We start from the raw sequence: 23126 nt of genomic DNA, 5'->3' as shown, positions 1-23126 counted from the left end.
CCATGAGTCTGAAGGTCATTTCACCATGTTTCTTCTGCACAGAGAAAATGTCACTTCACCGTGTTTCTTCTACACAGACAAACTACTATTGCCAATTATGTCTTAAAATAATTAATTGTAACTGCAATTCAAAGATCTATTGCATTTATGTGCAAGTACCGAATTGCTTTCACAGGCAGAATTTTCCTTGAAGTTTATAACAGTTGTTATTACTGAAGTGGAAATAAGCTTTTTAAAACAGAATAGTGCTTTGGCAGTGTGTGGAAGAGTAAAACTGCAAGAACAACTCCAGAGAAAACTGGTTTACGCATGGTTCGCTTTATCATGCATAAATGAATTTCTTGGATCATGCCTAATACCCTACTTTTTAGAAAACACTTTTTTTTTGCTTTAAAACTGTGTCAAATGGGTGATCAATGGAATCCTGAGGTATCAAGCTAGATATTTTACTAGCTATTCTAAAGTATGTTTTTGTTTTATTCTGTGGTTTTTCAGACTTAAAGAAATTATGAAATCCCTCTGATGCACGATCCACTCAAAGCATTGGTGGTTAGATTTACATTCTTTGTTCTCTTTTAAAAAGTAACACTTTTTCCTGGTGCATTTTGCAAAAGGCCATCATTTAGGCAAAATCTAATTTTAACTTTTAACCAGCATTCATTGTTTTTCTGAAGAAAATAACTTGTTTGTGTGGCATTTTTGGTACTAATGCACCTTTTGTTTATTAACTTTCACATTCGCTTTTAGAAAGCTGCCACTGTCATTATGTAACTAAGTTTGTCTTCTGACTTAATTTTGAATGTGCATGTATGTTCTCTTTCTAGGACTTTTAGCATCACCACAATCTGCACCTGGTAATTTGGATACTGGGAAAAGTGGAGAACTTAAAAGTAGTGGAACAGGAGGAAGTAGAGAAAACAGCACTGTTGATTTTAGCAAGGTAAATAAAAGATACTTGGAGAGAACTGCGTTTTGAATGTTAAGGATAATTTTTGTTCTGAGGTATAAGATAATTATTTGTATGTTAAAGGCAAAATTTTTTATCTGCTAAGTGATCTAGCTTTTTACTCATTTGTAGTTGCTCCATATTCTAATTGAACAGTAATGTCTCCTGAAAGAAATGAAAAGCATGAAAATCATATTTCAGAAATATTTTAAACCATACAATTAACAGCTGGTGTTTGTGCAGTACTTCCTGCAGAAATTATGAAACAAGTCTCATATGCTCAAAAGCATTCAGAGGAGGAGCAGAAAGGAGGAGGTGGGCAATTCTAGTTTAATTGTTTGGGACGCAAGTAAATACAGTATATTTCTGAAGAAAACCGTAGTGTCCTGGATCTGAAAACATGCAAGCAAGAGTTCCCCTCCCAGAACAGGGCTTTCCCACCTCTTCATTTTTGCTGCAGCTCCACATGACACTGAACTTTGTGTGTGTGGTACAGGCCTGTCACTGAAGGAGGAAATTAGTGGAAATTGGAAGCCACCTGTGCACGAGTATATATGTTTTCTGCTCATGCTTAGGCACCATTGATTGAAGCCATTGACTTGGATCCAAAAGTAGTGCACCGGTGATCCATATTTGTAGCAAGGCTTTTTACTTCCTTTCAGCGTGTCCTGTCACATTCCGTATTCAAATACAGTAGGCAGAACTGAACACAAATGTGGTGTTTTTGTTTTCATTTTTTGGACAGTAGGAGAAATATACTCCTGTTGCCTAATGTGTTGTTCTGGTACGTGATAGAATTGTTTCATAATGTGTGTGATGCTATGGTATTATCAAAGAGTCTGGATCTCATGATGACAGGGGCAATTGCTGCCTCATATGCAGCCCTCCTATATAGAGCATGATGGGCTTTATTTCACGTATGTAAGTTCTGATGGTGCTGTTGTCATTGAGACTCAGTTTCAGTACTGGCACAGCCATTTTACCATTTCTGCAGGATCCCGAATATGGCCTCTAACTTACATAGCCTGGCTTTTCATTATAGAACAGTTAAGGTGCTTTTAAAATAGTATGATTGAAAAAAGCTGTAGGGATTTTTCCTACTGTACAAACCTGGTACGTTTTCCAAGTTTGCAGAATCTAATTTTTAGTGTAATGAATGTTTTCTTGCAAATGAGGTTTGTAATAGGAATATGGTTTTCTACAAATGCTATTGAAATGTACAGTATTTATTGCTGGTTGAACCATTACATGCATTATTCCACCATCCTGTGGTTTGCATTTAAACCTGCAGAGTGTAAGATTGCATCCTATTGCTTTGTAATTTAGTTGAACAATGTAACTCTTACTTTAAAAGATATTAGTGAACTTGCATCTAATATGTAAACAAAATTATGTAAACAAATGTTTTTCGTGATAGTTAATCATGGCAGATGCCACTGTTCCTGCTCCTCTATCACAGTTTTAATGTTTTTACTTGGCCTATTCTTCTCTGCACCTGCCTTGCTTCCTGTTGGGCAGGACTCTGCCTCCTGGCACTGTAGTTGTGGCACACTTGGTGTGGGACTCAAGAGGCCAGCTGTAAGTGTTCTTTTCTAGATAGCTGTGTAACTGGTGTCTTAGTTGCAGTGATCTGTGTTTCTGTCTGTGATCCAGTAGTTCATGTGCTGTACGATATGGTGGTGTTCCTCTGTAATTATATACACAGCTTACATAGTTAATTTATGGAGTATAGATCACTAGGTACTCCAGAGCTAGCTTTTCCTCAGGTTGACTTTATTAAATGAGCTCTGTATATAACTACATTGACTTGTTAGTTATATTTGTAGGCATTTATAATTATATCAATTACCAGGAAATAACTTTTAAAAGTAGCTATGCTTGTGCACTTTAGTTTAAAATATGTAAAGTATATAGATATGTGAGAGAAATAAAATGTTAATAAGCATTGGCACACTTTCCCATGTAGTAGCACAATCTTTTGCTTGCAGCACAGTCACTCACTGTTAAATGTCAGTTTCAGAAAAGCTTTGAACAAACTGAAAACTAAGATGGCATTTTTAATCATTCCTTTGCAAATAGGTAGATATGAACTTTATGAGGAAGATACCCATAGGTGCAGAGGCATCAAATGTGTTGGTGGGAGAAGTGGATTTTTTGGAGAGACCAATTATTGCGTTTGTGAGGCTCTCTCCTGCAGTGCTTCTCACAGGTCTCACAGAGGTTCCTGTTCCTACACGGTAAGGCAGCACGTGTATGTAATGCTGGAATTTCATTTATATACAATACACTCTTGAATCTATGACATCTGGGGCAGGAATTCTTAACTATGAGAAATACTGTTTTTGCTGCTGCTTCCTTGATATATATGCTTCCACCAGTGGAACAGTCACTGCCAGCAGGTTGAATTTCTCTTCTTCCTGCATTCCTCCCCTGATGCACCCTCCCCCAAATCTGCTGCAAAATGATTGAGTGACCCTTCAGAGGTTTTGGTGCTCGCGTAACATTGGTTTTAACTCACTGTGGGTGCATTTTATTCCATTAAACTAAATTAAAGGAAAATATAATTTCTTGCTATTAAGTGAGGTTGCAATTCTCCAGTTTCTATACTTATACTTCTCATAGCTGGTGACATGCCTTCAGTGGTCTATGCCAAAAACCTAACTGGAAAGCTGGTTTCAAGTGAAAATTGATTAAGGTATGAGTATGATAGTATGTAGTGATTAAGTAACATTATTTGAGTCGGTATGCCTGAGTACTTAACTTAAAAAGACTTTTCAAATATTTCATTAAACAGTTGCCTTTGGGAGTTGAGAGGTATGTTATTACTGAAGATGGTTCCCTGCTTAGCCTGTATCTTATCTAAATGTCTCTTTGTTTTCATTGATTCATCAATTTTATTTTTGGTATTTATTGGTCTTAAGTTGAGTATACATCAGTGTAATCTCATCTCATTTGATTCTTATTAACCTGTTCCATTCTTCCATAGATTCCTTTTTGTGTTGCTGGGTCCAGCAGGCAAAGCACCTCAATATCATGAAATTGGACGATCAATAGCAACACTTATGACTGATGATGTGAGTACTAGGAATCTAGTATCTGTCCAAAGTATTGGAACTATTCACTTAAAAATCTGAATGGAAATTAAATTCAAGTTGAACTTCTCATGGCCAATTAATTGATGTAAATTAACCATGTAGAGTGTTTTGGCTGTGGGGAGTTATAGAACTGCAGTAATTATTAAAATGCCTACTAAATGTGCATACATACCATACTATGTATTTCTGATGGAACACTGCAATACCTGCTAAAAGAAAGCATCCAGTTGTGAAACTTGACAGTTGTGTACTACTCATGGTGGTACTACAGCTGAAGACAGAATGTTACTAAATCTTACTAAATCCAGCTGCAATACCTGTAAGCCTCTGAACCTGGAGGATTATGGGCATTCAGTATAGAGCAGCAGCAGCTATCTTCATCTCTCTGCTCTCCCTTTTTGGTGGACTGTGGGTTTTTATCATCTAACTGAGGTACTTTCAAGGGGGGAGGAAAGGAGGTTGAAACAGCATAAGGATACATCATATCCTGGCCATTCCAGTCTCTTCCCCTCTGTAGCTCCTTTACCCCCTATTTGGAGTCACTTTCACAACTTCAGAGAGCAATTGGTGCAACTCTTTCTGTGCCATCTGCAAGGGGGTGGGAGAGGTGCCATGAATCCCACCTTTGAAGTCAGAGCTCCCTCCTCAGCCTCGGAACTAAGTATCTGAATGCTCTGAAGGTTGTCTACACAATGCCTTGGCACCATAGATTTGCTCCCTCTGTGGCATATTGAGCCTTGACATCATTATTGGTCAAACTGAAATTCTGGCCCAATAAGTCAGTTAATATTTTTATGTTTTGTGGTATGTTATGAGTTCTCCAAATCCTTCTAGGATCTGGCTTTAAACCATCTCTTCTGTAGAACTGCAAGGCAACCATTTTTAGATGAATTGTATGTAGAAGGTAGGCAGTTGGGAACTACTTCATTTCATACCTTTAATCTAATAGTGAAGTTGTGGGGAGTACTTGAGTTGACATTCATTGTGAAGTATTTACAATGAAGTATGAGCAAATACCACCTCTTATTATTAGTACAATCTCAAGTGACTATCTTCTGACACAGTATGTCAGAACTAGTATGAGGCAATAAGAGTTTGTCAGTCATGTAATGTGGCAGCACAGTTTTGCTGGCACAAGTGTGATGATATATTTAATCAGGACCTGTTGTTGCACAGAATTTAAGAAAACATCATTGCTCTCTGAATGACCAAAATAGTACAGACCATGACTTCAAGAAACCTGTTCCTGAAGCCTTTTCCTGAGGGCATCTTTAAATCCATGGGTTGATTAATGAGGAACATGTTCCATTCAAACGTAGGCTCTCTTATTTTAAAAGTAATAGTACCTTCTCCAGGGACTTTGTGGTATTCTAGTGTCACTACTTTCTTGTACATCCAGTTCTGTAAATGTTTAACTATTAAAGCATATTTTCCTTTCATCTTCCCACTGAAAAAATGTTGATGAGTTTCTATTAATTTTTAAAGCAGTATCATAGACTTGATGTGTAAATGCCCAGTGGGAGAGGTACATGTATGAATAATAAGTACATGTGCACACACACGACTACATATATATTATTTGCATGCAGAATTTATGTAAAATTTATGTAAATTAATTCTTCATTTGGACTTTAAAATACACTAGTAATATTTTTGTAAGTTTTTAGGCAAGTCTCCTGTTTTGCCCAGACACCAAATACAAATATATGTGTGCATATGTTTTCTAAAGGTTTTCCATGATGTTGCTTATAAAGCCAAAGATCGAAATGATCTGCTGTCTGGAATTGATGAATTTTTAGATCAGGTGACTGTTCTGCCTCCAGGAGAGTGGGATCCTTCTATACGAATTGAGCCACCAAAAAGTGTTCCATCTCAGGTAATACCTCTTGCCATGAAAAACCATGATTGAAACTGTTTAATGGTGTGGTATGCCAGAGTTATGAATAATGTGCAGAAAAAATCCTAAATTATTCACTAAGCTAATAGAAAGTAAAGAACTGCAGCTTTAAATTGAGATCTAATTCACATTATTGCATTCTGTCACATGTGAAATGATTCTCAAAAAAATTAAATTCCATTGTATGTTGAATAGTTTTAAGTACACTAGCCAAAGTGTACTTAAAGAATAGGGCCAAATCCCTATTCATCATCTCCCCCTTTTCTTCTCATGGATTTACAGAGGAAAAAATGTCTCTTGCATGTATTGTGGTGTTGGAAGCTGGGGAGTGAGTCAAACTCTTGCTTGCTTACTCCTCCCTCCCTCCCTCCCCAGTCTAACCCGAATCTGAACCCAAACCCTTAGGTGGTCACTTCCTATACTAATAGCTGTTCTGGCTCAAATGAACCGTCAAGGCACCTTGTCACAACCCAAACTCTTAATAAGGAAAAGGATGAAAAAATCAACATGACAGTAGTGCTTTACATATTATATTGCATTATATTAATAAATGCATATAACATAACCTAGCAGCTCCTGTGCCATATACTTCAAATACCTACCTTTGGAAAAGGGTGATTTATGTTGGAGGACTAGGATCACATTCAGCCTTTGAAGAAATACACCTGAAGTGAGCAAATAAACTTCTTTTATCTAGATGCTGTCAGGTTTCTCAAATGTACTCTGAGTCCATGGTCTAAGATTGGGTATGTAAAAAATTTACAAGTGTCTAGCTGTCTTTGATTAAATGAATTCTGTAAACAATATAGACACTTATTCCAAGTTTTTCTGATGCAGAAGAATGCTCACTGAAAACACATTAAACATTTGTATTTTCCCTGTAAACTATCCTCTTTGTAAAATATGTGACCAGTAAATCCTTAAAAATGAGATTTCTGTTATTGATATCTAAAGCTTTTGAATATCAAATATTTTTTTTTCTTTTAGCCCTGTGTTAATTGCTGAATTAATGTAAGGTTGTTATCTATTATTTCCTTTCTAATTTTCAGGTAAACTGCATCATGTGTTCGGACTGAATGATTCTTTCTAGCTGAGAGGAGGAGCTTAAAATAATACTTGTTCCTGTAGTCTGAGAATTGCAAAATCAGTCTGAAGTCTCAAATGCATTTTCTTGATGCAGGAGAAAAGGAAGATACCTAAATTTCCAAATGGAGCTGCTTCTTCTGGAGAGCCTCTTAAAGAAGAAGGCCATCATGCTGGACCTGAATTACAGAGGACTGGAAGGTGTGTGACATTTGTTTAATTAAATTCTAGCAATCTTAAAGTAAAAGTCTAAATCGTTGTTACTTTAGGAATTTGCAGAATTATATGTATAAAAACTTCTACCTATCCTGCTGGCCTGTTACAGGCTCCTAATACTACAACAGTATCCTTCAGTGCACTTCTGGGGAAAATGAAGTGTGTGATAATGCCTTAACTGAAAACCTTTTCAAACTGAAATAGTGTTAAAAATATTTACATCCTGTATTGACCACAAGAATAGCTTAAAACTAAAAGTTGTCTATAGTGGGCTAGATATTCGAAACATTCCATAATGGAAAACCAGAGAGACTTCATCAGTGTGGATGTTCTGTGAGCACCCAATCTTAACACTGCCCTAGAAGTTGAAAGAAAGTCCTCTTTGGGCCTGTTTAAATGTTTTTCAACTGTTATTCCTGGTGATTGTATAGCTTACCAGAAATTAACAGAGCCTTATGCTATTATTAAAATGGATTCCTGTGGCAAGTGAAGGAATTTAAAAAGTTTAGATGGCTTCTCATAAAATTGTTAATTTTCCTCAATATTTTTTCCTTGAGGATTAATTTTATATAGCCTGTTTGTTCTGACTATCTTTTAAGCACAGAAATATACATAGGTCTGATATCCATGCATTTAATTTTTGGAGGTTAAATTGGGTTCCTTCCTTAGAATATTTTAATAAGGTTAATTATTGCAATTATCTTTTAAATATGGTATGCCAACATTAACAAATGCTTACAGCTTATTTCCAGTTTCCTTAAACATTTGAGATTTCTCTTGACAGTTGGTCCTGCTATATAGAAGTCTCTTTTTAAATTAGGCAAGACTATATGTATTCCATGATTCAGTGCAACCAATATACAAGTGGAGAAGTTGGTAGTGGGTACAGAATATGGCATCTTGAGATTATTATTATTATTGTTGTCATATATAAAGTTTCTGACCCTCTGACAAAGGCTGCTTGGAACTGTGCGGGCAATGTCTGATGCAGTGTCAGAATCCATAGCTGGGACTGAATACATTTCCCTGGGGTTGGCAAGGGAGGGGCTTCAGTGCTTCATAACTGCCAGAAGGAAAACAACAGAAAAGGTTTATTTGCAGAAGTTTGAGTTTGTTAGTACGAAGAATACATAACTTTGACACTACAGTATTCTGGATATTGTTGTATTTTTTAAAATCATTGTTGTGATGCCTATTACTTCCTTTTGACTTTGGAGACTCTCCAGTGTTAAAGGAGTAAAATAATGCCAGTTTCTCCTCAGGTAAGGCTATTGCCACCACTTACAGTTTTACTACATACCCCTGTCTGAGCTTGGAACACTTTTAAATTTTATAAATCAGAACAGGATAAGAATGGGCAGAGATAAGGTGTTGTGAAGAAGGATCATAGGGAAGTCTCCAGTAAGGAGGCATAATTGCAGTTTCAGTAAATTTTCAAATGGGGTTTGCTTTTTCATACATCAAAATGGATTTACACATAGAAAAGAAGTGTTAATAACCAGAAAATACACCAGAGCCCAAAAGAAACAAACTTGTAAAAATCCATATCTGTAGGGGTTTTTTAAAATGTAAAACAACTATATATGTGACAAGGTTAGGCTTAAATCATAGCTTCTTTCTCTCAGGCTAGCCACTTTGTCAGTTAGAGAGAGGTCTCAAATACCAGTGAGGTATTTGTTCTCCACCACCTCTTGGATTCTTTTAAGAAGGAAGGGGCTCTCTTGAGCTTTTTAGACCCAACTGCTGTCGAGCTGGCCAGACTACTTTGTAACAGCGGTAAGCTGCATCTAGTAGTGTCATAGCAAAAGATGGGATATAAATCTTTTAATTTTAATTTAATTTAAACATTTCTATGCTGTCCTTTTCAACAAACCTCAGGACAGCTTACAAAAGATAAAAATAGTAATATAAAATGCAATTAAAACATTCAATAATAACACAACATGAACAATAGTTCATAACTAAAGAAAAAAGAAAGGAGAAAAAGAACATGCGACTGTGTAAGATTACTACTACTATTATTAAAATTATTGATATTAATTATTAAAATGGTGGCCAAATAAAAAAGGTCTTTACCTGGCGCCGGAAAGAGTAGAGAGTTGACGCCAGGTGGGCCTCTCTGGGGACCGCATTCCATAGTCTGGGTGCCACTTCAGAGAAGGCCCTTCTCCGGATAGATACCCTCCTTACCGCCTTCAAAGAGGGTTCCCAGAGCAATACCTCCCCTGTTGATCTAAAGGGCATGAGGGTATATAGGGGAGGAGATGTTCCTTCAGGTATCCTGGTCCCAAGTCATTTAGGGCATTATAAGTTAGTACCAGCACCTTGAATTGGGCCCAGACTTTAATTGGGAGCCAGTGAAGCTGGTAGAGGACCAGCATTATATGATAATAATGGCCGGCCCCCATCAGCAAGCTGGCAGCTCTATTTTGTACCAATTGATGTGTCTGGACTGTTTTCAGGGGCAGCCCCACATAGAGTGTGTTACAATAATCTGTTTAGATAAACAGATGTGAAGCACCTTGAACTGAAATTGATACTCAACATTTTCCTGTGATCCATCTGCTCCAGGCTACGAATAAGAGCTTTGGCATTAAACAGCTCTCTGAGACTGTCCTAGTCTCTTTTCTGGGAGGAATATAGAGTCTTCTATGACATAGGGTGAGGGTGGGAAAGTACTTCTGAGTTTGTGGTGGGGGGAAGCACATGAGAGCTCTACCAGCTATCCATCAGCCAGGTGCCATCAAGGTGTGGCATGGGGCAGTGGGATGATCTTCCTCCTTTCACCCTTGTCTGGGCAGTTTTGCCTGCCATACACCTTCCACCCAGGGTTGGTGAACTGCTAATCTGGTTACTCTCCCAATTATCCATGATAATAAAGGAATTCACTTTCCCGTCTCCTTCTCATGATGCCTTTGGTGGTCTCCTGGTCTTAAAGAAGACAGTTCTTGGAGGGCCCTCTGGAGGAGCCAGGTCCTCCATGGACCACATATGATCTGTAGGTCAGAGGTCACCCTTTTCCTGGCATAGGAAATGGGCCTGGCTCTATGTATGCCCATACAAGAGTATATAAGCAATCACATTCACATAGAATGGGAAGCTTAATATGAACCAACTGTATGCTCATGCATGCAGCTAAGTAAAACAGAAATGAACATACCAGAAATCCTGGTTTGTTACTTCTAGATAAGCCAGGACTGTACACCAAAATGCAGTTCCGACAACATGCTAAACAATTTCTGAACTGTTTAGCTGCTTACGTTAGTCACTGAATCACACATCAGGAGTCAGTGTTCCACATGTGCTCCCATGCAATTCATTCAAAGTAAACCAGGATTCCCCAAGAACCTGTTTAACATTCATTGTAACTGTGGCCAATGAGTTAAGAAATCCATACACTTTTCTGAAAATTCAACTGTTAGGTAATGTGTTTATGTTCAGAGAGACATGATATTAGTAGAGGTATAAAAATGTAAAATGTGCAGGAAATTGCAAGAGAGTTTAGATGTAAAATATTTTGCTGTCCCTTTGCATATTAATTAAAATTGCGAGGAGGTATAGATGATTTTTGTAGAATATTTTCTGGGCTTTTTTCAGAATCTAGCCCATTATGTACAATATCTGCTACCATTAAGGTATATAAACTAGCTTATCAACTGAGTTTCCTCTAGGTACTGAAAATGAGTGGATGATATTGGTATATTTGTAGCATGTATTGTCAGTAGGCTTTGAGTATATAAAATAAGGCTAATTTGTGCTAAAAATCTGCACTGTCAGTCTTGTGTATCCCATAGTTTTAAACATTCTGGAGTCCTTTAGTGTACAGTTTGACGAGTTTCATCTCACCTATTTAGGCTTTTTGGTGGTTTGATACTTGACATCAAAAGGAAAACACCTTTTTTCTTGAGTGACTTCAAGGATGCATTAAGTCTGCAGTGCCTGGCCTCGATTCTTTTCCTATACTGTGCCTGTATGTCTCCTGTAATCACTTTTGGAGGGCTCCTTGGAGAAGCTACAGAAGGCAGAATAGTGAGTACAAAGAATGGTAGTAGCCAGGCGTTTAGATTTTCAGAGGCAAGTGACTGTGTTCATTTGTCTCCTTTATTTCTACCTTTATTTTAAGACTTTTAGCCACAACATTTTATTAGACGTGCCCCAGAAATATTATATTAACTGTTGTGGGAAATGTGGAAAACATGTATATATGAACAGGAGAAGATGCACAGTTCAGGTAAAAATTATCCTGTCTTGATGAATACATTGATGAATTGAGAAATGGTTTGCATTGTCTTTATTTGCAAAGGGATTAAACTGGCTGTTGGGAAAAATATATGGTCTACCATCAGAGTAGCCTACATTGACTACAAGAGTAATGATTCAAAGATTGCTTTGTTAGGATAATAGACCCATATGCTTTTCTTTCCAAAGAAGCTTTGGAAAGAAAACTACAGAAAGGAGGACTCAGGGCTGAATTATATTAAATGTCATACACATATGCATGTAATATGTGCTAGAGAAAAACTGTTTCAAGAAAAGATAATTTGGAGCAGAGAAGTGATGAGGAGTACTCCATCTTTTCCTGGCTTGTCCCTTGTCAATAACTTCCCCTAAGCTATTTTTGCTTTATTCTCTTTGGAGGTGGGGATGCAGCAGGGGAGTGTTGAGCTGAGAAAAAATGAAGCACACTTTCAAAACCTCCAAAGATACAACTCTTTGCTTCTAACTCACTGATGGAAATCTTCCCATCAATAAGTTAAATGCTAGAAGTTCAAAACTTCCAATTGATTTTTGAAGAAATCATTGACCTTGACAAAGAAAAGAATTATGAAATGTATTAGGAGCTGTAAATATTATTGCAACTGTTTTATGTATGTGTCTGGGGTTCTTTACAGCTCTTTTTATCTTCTTTATTTTGAAGCACCTCTTTGCTACCGTTTCTCCATTGTAGATTACACTTCTGGAGCTGCTTTTCTCTAGAAATAATTGTTGAGATGTAAATATATGTTTGTATGTAACACATATTTTGGTTCCCAAATATCTGAAACATTGGCAAACAGTTTAACTGTTATGTGCTATAAGAAACATCTAACTTCTTAAAGAGAAACATGTACATGAACCTTGTCTCCTTTAGTAATCATGTTTTGATTATTATTTAGAATGTGTAGGCTTTTGGAACAGTTGACCTAAAAGGGTTTTAAATTAAGGGAAATCATCGTATATGGAAATTACTGTTTGGGGTTAACCTATCATTATATAATAGGCATCTGTGAAACTACTTAAAAAGACCTGAGTGTTTACATGTAAATATGTAAAGTGCAAATGTCTAAAATTCTCAAACTGAAAATATCAGCATTGTTTATTCCTCCACACAGCGACAATATATCTCAGTTTTCCCCACCTTGTTTAGTTTTTTTAATACTTGAATACTTTTATACATGGCATTTACAGCAAAACAAACCACTGCTCTGCCTGCTTGTGGAGATTTGGCTTTCAGTAATATAGGACATCCTTGTAATGTGGTTTAATATTCTGAAAAGGCCTATATTGTTTCTGCTAAAATACTTTTTAAAGCATATTGTCAAGCAGCTGGTTTACAAATATGTACCTCCTCTGTGTAAATTGAAAAATGCCTTCTTTCTTCTAGCTGTCTAGGATTCTTTGCTGCCTTCACTTGCTTGGTGGGCATCAGTGAATTTATTAAATTAGTTACTGTACACATGTGTTCAAGCACAGTAACTGGCCTGTAAGGTACACACTTGTGTTTACACTACTTTCTCACAAGTACTCCTGCCCTTGCCATCCTGCCTTGAGAACCCAAGGTTAATGCATTGATAATTGAAAACCAGTCTAGCTTATGGTTAACATCTGAAAAATTAGCTTGGTCTTATATGCTCCATGATGTGCAAACCATGATAATTACATTGATTATGGCTCTATTTTGACTTAGCTCTCCTATTGGTACTTAGTTTTCCTGAGTATTGATAGATTTAGTGCACATTGTATCAGCCTATATTGTATTTGTCCACTAATTACCTTATGTCTTGAAAACCTTGCATTGAATTGAGGAAATTAAATCTTGGATTGTCTGTCCATGCATTTTTAAACTAATATTGATACTTTGAAACTAGCAGCATAATTTTAAGTCGTTCTATTTCCTGTGGATGGGCTATATCACAGAGTAAAATGGTATTAAGAAAATAGTTGGACAAGTACAAAACATTGTAACTAAAAATGCATTACCAGGTGGGATGATGATTTCTGTTCCATTTATTGTGTTCATTTATTTTAATTTCCTTTATATGTCAAATCATCATTGTTTCATTGTGTCTAGTTAGTTTCTGTTTTGTCACATTTTGCTTTTTTAACAGTTTTAATACAGCACATCATACTCAGTCTGGGTACAGGTTTGTTGCAACGTTCTTTATACAGAAGGAGGCTCTTTTCTCTCTTATTAGTTTGTGCCCTACAATTGTTTACAACTGTTTTTTCTTTAGCTTTCCAACTAAGTAATTTGTTTCCATGGTTTTTGGAGAACTTTACTACTTTTAAGTGAAGTATTCTGACTTATGATTATGATATTGCTAAGTTTCAGTTTTAGACTGTATTACAGCTAGTAATGATAGTATTCTAATTCCTGCCACTGTTTACAGGTTAATGAATGTAAGATACAATGACAAATGTCATTTTAGAATTCAGTGAATCACAGGATCTTTTCCTCCCTTCAGAGTGCAATAGAGTCTTTATTTGGAGCATCATTAACTGGGATTGCCTATTCACTGTTTGCTGGGCAACCTCTGACAATATTGGGGAGCACAGGACCTGTCCTAGTTTTTGAAAAGATATTATTTAAATTCTGCAAGTAAGTACATCTTTATTCCTTTGTTCTGAACTATTTCTCATTATGTTGGCACCAATGGATTCAATGTAGACATAGTAATGCATGCAAAAATTGATATTGTACAACTCAAATCCGTGAATATTACCAAAAACCATGATTTTATGTTCTGCATAGTATCGAAATAGCTAACCTCTAGGTTTTCAGATGTGAAGATTTTAAATGATTAACATTTTTATGTCATATCACTAAGGCCACAAAGTGGCTGACAAAAGAAAATTAACTAAGAAAGTATAACAAAGCAATTAAAACAATACTTGCTATGGAAATAGTGAATAAAATACTAAAATACCAGCAAGGAGCAGATGGAAAACTTTGGAGAAAAGGATGATTTAGACCTACTGCTAAAAATAAACAAACAGGTCCAGGGTTGAAAGGGAGTTCCACAACATAGGTATATCTCAGAAAGCAGAGGTAGCCAGCTCTGAAGCAGCTCTGCTCCTAAGTTGAAAGCCATATAATTTGAAAAGTCCTTCTAGCCTTATCCAATCTGAAGTAATTATACTAAACTTCCTGCTGATAGCTACTTTCAGTATAGTTTACACAGACAAATATATCCCACCAAAGGTCCTTTGAAGAAAAGTCACTATATAAGGCTGATAGAGACATTCAGCTACTCTGGAGCAGTAGTTTACATAAAAGAGACTTTACACTATTGCAGAATAATGTTTTCCTACTGTTAAGAAAATACATAGGTCTCTCAGATGCATATGTTAGCTGAAAATCCAGTAATCATCTGTATAGTAAAGGAGAACCTGGCAATAGCTGTCAATTTCCAGGTTAGTCTACTGCAATGTGTTGTGTATGGGGCTGCTTTTTTGAAGTATTCAAAAACTGCACAATCAGTCCAGAATACAAAATTGCTGTTTTTGAGCAAAACTTAAAATGCTGGAGGCTAAATATGTGAGGGATCACATTAGCTACCAATACACTGAGGTTGACTTTAGAAGCTCTTCTCAAAGTGCCTCTGATTTGTGGTATGAGCTAAGTGATGACAGGTAAGAATAGCTTCCTGTTTCCAGTACCCTGCCTCTGGAATGCCCTCCATACTGAATGTCAGGCATGGTTCCCTGCAATGTACTTTGTACCATGCAAATACCTTTTTGTATTCTCAGATACTTTGAAGTGTGTTGGGTTTCATTTTATGCTAAAGTTAAATTTGCTGATGCTGTTGTTATTGTTGTACTTATATTTGCTATTCTGTTTTTTATAATGGATGTTTTGAGTTTCTTTGAACTTAGCTACTCTGGTAATAGCAATATAGAAGGAGTCTAGCAGTTCAAACTTTTACAACAGGAGTGGACAACTTTCCCCTCTTTTGGCATTTTTCCTTCAATGGACTATTTTGGAATCCATAAGGGCAGAACCACCTGACATTCTCTTTCTCTAGATCATCAGCATATCACACTGTTTCTTTCACAACCAAGTAAAAGAGAGGTCATCACCACTTACCCTTCCATCCCTTTCCCACAATAGAGAGAGAGAGAGAGAGAGAGAGAGAGAGAGAGAGAGAGAGAGAGAGAGAGGAGGCGGAGGGCTTTGGAAGGTATGGCTCCGGATGGATCTGTGCATTCCAAAACTCTATATCTTCCTCTAGCTTGGGCAGGGAAGGGCTATCTTTTTGCTGCCTAGACAGGGAAAGGTTCCCATAGAGCCTGCCAAAGGCACTGCAGCCAACATAAAACGTGTCCCTAGGTTGCACACTCCTATTTTATATCCAGAAAAACCATCAAAATATGTTATAAATGAAGGAAAAATGAGCAACAGCACAGCAGTCAGAACAAAGTTGATATACTGTCTACCTTATGTTTCATTTAAACAGTTTTACTAAATACACATTTCTCTTTCAAACAGGGACTATGGGCTTTCTTATCTCTCCCTGAGAACCAGCATTGGTCTGTGGACAGCATTTTTGTGTATATTGTTAGTAGCAACTGATGCAAGCAGTCTTGTGTGTTACATCACTCGATTTACTGAGGAGGCGTTTGCTGCTCTAATTTGCATAATATTTATATATGAAGCACTGGAAAAGCTTTTTCAGTTGGGAGAAATTTATGCTTTCAATATGCACAACAACCTTGATGAGCTGACAAAGTATTCGTAAGTGTGGCTTTCTTAGTGAAATATGAGAGGGCCATAACCTCTCTTTTGTGTCTGTGAGCTTCCAGTGTAACCATTCACAAATACTTTCTCAAACTTTGCAAGAATATTGTGCTGTACTACAGTAAACTGGTAGTGGGCAGCCTTTTTTCTGATGATAGACACATTCCTTGTGGTAAATCTGCCAAGGATGCATGTTGGTGGTGGGCAGGACCACAGCAAAAGGTGGCTGCATCATCTTTTTCTCTTTCTGTCACCCCTTTCTCCTTTGCTCTCTCTCCTCTCTTTCTATCTCCTTTTCTCTTCCTTTCCACAGTAACTAGGGAAGGGACAGATCACTCTGCCAGAGGACTGAACTGATTATAAACAGAAGACTTGAGGTTAGGCCAGGGGCTGCAATTGACCCAAGAGCCACTGGTTGCCTACCACTGATCTATGCCATATCTGTCCCAGCCATCTGCCATTTGCTAATTTTCAGCCTTTAATTGTATGCAGTAGAATATGATAACAAGGAAGTGTTCATTGTCCATTTATTTATTGTTGTTTTCCATCAGTAAGGATGCACATGCTTTACTTTTTAAAGCAATAGTTGGTCTTCTTGTTGCTTTTTGCTTGTCTTTTACAGCTTACTATGTTGAATAATGAAAAGAAACAAAATATACAATCTTTAGAATGAATCTTGAATGAATTATTGAGTTATATTGCATTTCATACTTAAAGCTTTCACATTATTTCCTGAAGTTTTCACATTATTTCCTTTCCTGTTTTTGCAATTTTTATACTTTAAAAATGTCAGAATGAATGTTGTAATATTATCAAGATGAAACAGTGACTGATGTGCTAAAATCTTAAACTTGTCAGATGTGTATGTGCAGAGCCTCAAAATCCCAGCAATGAAACACTGAATCTGTGGATGACAAACAACAAATCTGTGGATACTATACCATGGGCTAATCTCACAGTTAAGGTAAGTGTCTTGAAAGATAATGTAGAACTTCCATGTTCCCAAATAACAGTGAAATAAGGCAATCTGATTTTGAGTATATTAAATACATGAAAAGAAGGAATGTGCTAAAGTTCCAGGAGCTTGATACTTGCTTGCAATCTCACCTTGCCTGGAAGTTCTTGGGGAAAAGGTTTGATATTTCTCAAACAGGCTTTAGAAATCAGACTTTAGAATTTGTGTTATATCATATTTTTCTTAACTAATACTTTAAAAGCGATGATTTTAAAAAAATTCAGTAGTTTTCTACTTACATGCTCTGTTTATCATTCTGAAGGAGTGAGTGAAAACAAATACAGGAGGGGTTAAAAAGGGAAATGAAATCACTTAAATGTTTGAGAGAAGCATATTCCTTAATTGCTTGTACAGATTTTCATCATGTGTGGTATTCTCTTGAATCCAAAGAAGCAGCCCCTTTTTTTTACACAGGTGCATAATTTGATCTGTAACTCAAGAATATGTAGAGTATATATGCTGGAAATGTTGATCTGTGGTGACTTTTTTCATTTTTTTGCTTCAAATTGAGATTTGTTTAAAACTTTGATGAATATAGACTAATTTAGACTTGGTAGGTATAGGTAGCATTCACTAGTATCATGCATTTAAAAAACATGACATAGAAGGGAAGCCCTCATACCCTTTTTGCACTAATATTGGTAACTTAAAAAGTGTTAAAAAGTCTTAATATGTGCCAAGTCAATTGTTTGTATTCACACCATGTCTGTATGTTGTTATCCTACATCTAATAATTATTTTGCACACTTAAGACACACGTTTGATTGTAGATTTGGACATTTCTTAATGAAACATCTAATTTGTGTTTGTGAATGGCTTGTTTTACAGCAATGTAAAGATTATCATGGTGTGTTTGTTGGAACAGCCTGTGGCCACCATGGTCCATATTTCCCAGATGTTCTTTTTTGGTCTGTCATATTATTCTTTACCACTTTTTTCCTTTCGTCCTTCCTCAAGCAGTTCAAAACCAAGCGTTATTTTCCCACTAAGGTAATTGTGACCACATTAATCTATTCCTGGGCTTTATATATTCAATATTTGGCAGAAGGAAGACTGATATTACTTTAAATTTAGATACTAGAGCGAAAAATATAATACTGACAAGATCAACACTTATAGTTTTATATTTGTGGTTAGTCAGTTATTCTGAAAGGAATAGGATTGCTTGAGATATATTGTGGCATTTAATTATGTACAGTGGTACCTTGACCCATGAACTTAATCCATTCCACAACTCTGGTCGCGACCCACATTGATTGTGAGCCAAGTCAAATTTCCCCATCAGGTTCAATGTAAATAAGATTAATCCATTCTGCAACCATTTTTTTGAATCACAAAATTTGAAGCAAAGTGACAAAGAACAACAAAGATCGCAGCCATCTTCCCGCCCCCCACCAAGCACAATTGCAGCCATCCCCATCCCCCCAAGCACAACTGTGATCGCACCCGTGCAGGGAAGACACAGTCGTCACCTGATGCAGAGTTCGTGACCTGAGGCATTTTTTTTCTAAAATTTTTGTTTATGACCCAATTGGTCGTGAACTGAGGTGTTCATCAGCTGAGGTACCACTGTATTACTACTTGCAGTACTGGGGAGCAAGTTTCACATCATTTAATATTACTTCTTGACAGTGAATTGGTATTTGAATTGAGTCAAAGTTTTTGTAAGGTTTGTCTTGGTTGTTAGACTGTCCAAAACAAATTTAAGTTTGAAGATGCATGATTTGTACTTCCAACTACTTGTGAAATTAAGTCATTAGTTAATAAAATAAATGATCTGAGCTAGTATACATTTCACTAAACCCTTGGAACTACTTCAATATAAGTAACTATTGGACATAAACTCTCATTGTTGCAAATATCTTTCATTTGTAGAAGGAAAGTGTTTTACAGTGCTTTCCTCTTTTTAGGTGCGCTCTACAATAAGTGACTTTGCGGTATTTTTGACAATAGTCATCATGGTTCTCATTGATTACCTTGTTGGAGTCCCTTCTCCTAAACTCCTTGTGCCTGAAAATTTTAAAGTAAGCAAATGTTGCACCTGTGAAAAGATAACCTTTTACTACTGACTTGGGATATTATTTAATTTGAAGATACAGCATGATTATACTAGCATTTTAGAAGTGTGTGATCCATACTGTGAGGGGTACTGTCATTGTAATTGACAGATTTGACTGTATGTTTCCATCTCAAACAAGGATCATGAGTGATTTATGATTTCCTTCCACTGTGCTTTTGTGTATTGATAATGTTAATTGCTACAGCAATCTGTTCTGCATTTTTGTATTCTTGTCTTTAGATTCTTACCAAAGTAACTTGAGTAGAAAGTCGCACTGAACACAGGATGAACTCACTTCCGAGTATATGTGTTTACTTTGTACTGTACTGAGTATTGTTCTGTACTGTAGGGCACGGCAGTGTTCTCTAGCCTATTCCACCCCATCTGTGTGCTTTCATGCAGCAAAATCCTTCTCCCATTCCTTGCTTATAATGCAATCGTACATATACCTGGGGAATATGTCCTGTTGTTGTAAGTGGGATTTTCTTCCAAAAAAAACATGCACACGATTGGACTATTAGTAAACCTCATTTTCTTATGCTATCTACTTTATAAGGGCTTGAGATGTCTTACATTGAAAGGCAGTTGGGAGAGGCAAGCTGGTACCCTCCAGATATTTTGGACTACAATTCCTATTGGTCATGCTGGCTGATGCTTATGGGAGCTGTAATTCAAAAATTCTTGTACGCATCATCTTGCTATTTCCCACAATACTACTTTTTATCTTAAATTATACTGTAACAATGGTACAGCTTGTTCATTAATTACATGTCATGTGAACCATCATATTGTCCCAAGCTAATCTAACTAATTTTAAAATTTGCAATTTTTGAGAAGTGTAAACTCTTTGTGTTGAATGTGGCTTCTCATTGAACCTTAGTTTGTTATTGAAATTTACTTATAGTTCAATTTATAATCCACCTAACCAATCGTCCAGCAGGACTCTAATATGAGTTATTGTTGTCTGAAATAACCATTATTGGTTAACCATGCATAGCCCATGAAGAGAACCCATGGTTTGTTGCTAGATTGTTAACTATGGGTTGCTTTTGGTTAACAATGATATGCTGTCATGCCTGGATTTAGACAATTTGATAATCCACTTTTCAGCAACAAACCTTGGTTCAATGACCAACTTCAACCAAATCTTGAATGGGAGTTATTGTGTTGTCTGGACTAATAGTATGCATCCAAAATCAGCAATTTTGTTTATCTAACAAAAAAGGAAAGGATACTTGATTTTTTGATGTCTGTTCATCTTTGTATGTTTTGTTTTAGCCCACACGAAGTGACCGGGGATGGCTTATAGATCCTCTAGGACCTAATCCTTGGTGGACACTTATGATAGCTGCAATTCCAGCATTACTATGTACTATTCTTATTTTTATGGACCAGCAAATTACAGCAGTTATCATAAACAGGAAAGAGCATAAGCTCAAGGTAAACATTTGCTTGCAGTTTCTCAATGGGAATGCAAAATCAACCTAGGGCATCACCCTGTTGTGATTATCATAAAACTCAGAACTTGGAGAGTTATGTTCATCCTATGCAGGGTGAGGGAAGCAGCAAAAGTGATTTTAGCCTAACCATCCTGATCTCCTGTTAGATTTATTTTGGCCCATCTAGCAAAAATATTCAGGACTGGGGAGGAAGGAGGCTGAAGAGGTCACAGAGTAGCTTACCAGTCTCCTCCCTTGCCCACCCACCAAACACCCTCTATCCTTTCCCTATCCATGTTCATGTTCCCAACCTTGGCCTGGTTCTCTCTGAGGAAGGAAGAGGTGAGACCAATGTTGGATTCCTTCCACTGAGATATGGTAAAAACCCTTATCCTCTAGAGTGTGTTCTTGATTTTGCAGGATAGTTCTCATATCAGACTTAGAAACAAGTTCTCACTGCCCCGTTTCTTTTTTGTAGATAACTCTATCAAATGCTGAATTGCGAAACAAAATCTTAGATCATTATAAACATGTGGTAGGGACAGGTGTTCCAGTTGTCTCTGCAGATATTTCAAAAGTTTGTTACCTGAGTGTGTGTGTGCAAGAGAGAGAGAGAGGATGATACAAGTTTAGTATGAAATGTGTTTATGTTTGACTCCACAGAAAGGTTGTGGCTACCATCTTGATCTGCTCATGGTTGGCATCATGTTAGGTATATGCTCTATCATGGGATTGCCTTGGTTTGTGGCTGCAACTGTTCTTTCTATAAGTCATGTCAACAGTTTAAAAGTAGAATCTGAGTGTTCTGCTCCTGGAGAACAGCCGAAGTTTCTGGGAATTCGTGAGCAGAGAGTGACAGGATTAATGATCTTTGTTCTAATGGGGTTGTCAGTGTTTATGACCTCTGTATTAAAGGTAAGAACAAGATTAGCATTACAATTCATTAATTACGTTTCAATTAATATTATATAAGCATACCAAGTTAATAAATAATTGTTGAGGGAGGGGTGGAGCTTAGATGAATTGATCTCAGCTTTAGCCAAAAGTAGTGAAAGTACTTGGCCAAAATTGTGACTTAATTTACTAAACTGTGACTTAATATGTTTCTGCATTTTTGAGCCTGGAAAGAGAGATGATTGCTATGGCCAGATATTTCAGCAACTGCATTTTTCTTCTCTCTAAGCTCTGTTTCAAAATGAAATGTGTTCACTATTGCTAGTTAACAGTGAGTATCCTTCTAAGATAAGGAGAAACACTCCAAACATAATAGACTAGGAGACTATTTATCATTCTACTTATCTTTTCCTGTTAGCCTTATTTTAGCCCTTCAATACTCAAAAGTTATTGCTAACCTATCCTTATAATTACAGGAAGAACATGGAAAGCTTGAAGTACCTGAGTTTTAGGTCATTGTGCCCGGGATTGCATTTTTTTTTTAACTGGGGGAAGGTTTTTCATTCTTCCCCAAGAGTGGTATTTCACCAGAACTCATTTCACATGAATCAAGCTGCCATACTTGAACTTCATGGCAGAAAGGAATCCAATCAAGCCCATTAATACTAGCTGAGTTGCCGTGCTCTTGTAATAATGAGAGTGCTATAAAATCATGCCTAACAAGAAGTAGGATACATTAAAAACTACATCTACCAACATGAACCTTCAAGGGTATGAGTAATATATTTCCAGTGCAGCTTTGGACTCCTTTGAGACATGTATAGTTCATTCATGGAAACTTGCAGTATTTGAAAGTCCTTGTTGCCTTCTCAATATATTCCTTGTGCTTCCGAGTCTGTCATACAGCCAACTAATCTCATTTCCTGGACTCCTGGGTTGCAGCCTTCTTTATGTGCCATGGAAACCATGGTTAGACCTTGAGGGAAAATTTTCAGACCCTGAATTCAGCATGAATTAGAATTTGTTGAAATTGGGTAAAGATACCTGTCAAGAGAATGACAACTTTACCTTCTAATCACATGGAATGTTATATTAGGGCTCTCCCATCAGCTTGTTGGAGAAAGGGGTGGTGACTCATACATTATGTTTTGCTCTACTCTGTTTTCTGCTCTTCACTAGTTTATTTAATGGATTTTTATACTGCCCAGTCTGTCCTGATTAGGCGCATATGAAGAGCTTTGGAGTGAGAGCAGAGTTGTTTATTTCTTGTGTAGCTTCCTACACAAGAAACAAACCAATTCTTATTCTAGCTTCTAAATCTTTTTCCTAAGTCATTCCTTCCCCATTACAGAACTATTATAACCTACTCCTTCCTGTGCATCAGGGATAGGTAACATGATTTGCATGTACCCTGGCATTTTTTGTGGCCCTCACTGAATTTGACACCACATTCAGTGGCAGCAAAAAGCCTGCTTTGTTACAGG

General features: G+C 36.9%; 1 protein-coding gene across 12 annotated transcripts in view; it reads left to right on the top strand.

Annotated features, from left to right (window-relative positions):
• Window positions 1-23126, top strand: part of SLC4A7 (solute carrier family 4 member 7) — a 91385-nt gene that overhangs the window by 54698 nt on the left and 13561 nt on the right. For 6 of the 12 annotated variants that reach the window (XR_006416564.1, XM_044449356.1, XM_044449351.1 and 3 more), the window contains 14 exons: window positions 825-940; window positions 2465-2524; window positions 3026-3183; window positions 3933-4020; window positions 5771-5917; window positions 7119-7222; window positions 11092-11266; window positions 13963-14096; window positions 15987-16232; window positions 17094-17199; window positions 18079-18240; window positions 19161-19274; window positions 20588-20749; window positions 21412-21663. Coding sequence is in view for 11 of the 12 variants with exons in the window: in XM_044449356.1 (XP_044305291.1) it covers window positions 825-940; window positions 2465-2524; window positions 3026-3183; window positions 3933-4020; window positions 5771-5917; window positions 7119-7222; window positions 11092-11266; window positions 13963-14096; window positions 15987-16232; window positions 17094-17199; window positions 18079-18240; window positions 19161-19274; window positions 20588-20749; window positions 21412-21663 (2024 nt within the window). In the remaining variant the exon portion in view is untranslated. The remainder of the gene's footprint in view (window positions 1-824; window positions 941-2464; window positions 2525-3025; window positions 3184-3932; window positions 4021-5770; window positions 5918-7118; window positions 7223-11091; window positions 11267-13962; window positions 14097-15986; window positions 16233-17093; window positions 17200-18078; window positions 18241-19160; window positions 19275-20587; window positions 20750-21411; window positions 21664-23126) is intronic. The other 6 variants (XM_044449357.1, XM_044449354.1, XM_044449358.1 and 3 more) reach the window with 1 other exon arrangement.

The sequence above is a fragment of the Varanus komodoensis genome, unplaced genomic scaffold (assembly GCF_004798865.1).
Source record: "Varanus komodoensis strain SLA01 unplaced genomic scaffold, ASM479886v1 scaffold58, whole genome shotgun sequence".
Classification (NCBI taxonomy): Eukaryota; Metazoa; Chordata; class Lepidosauria; order Squamata; family Varanidae; genus Varanus; species Varanus komodoensis.
Note: the sequence above shows the minus strand (reverse complement) of the source record. Positions and strands in the feature narration are given on the sequence as shown.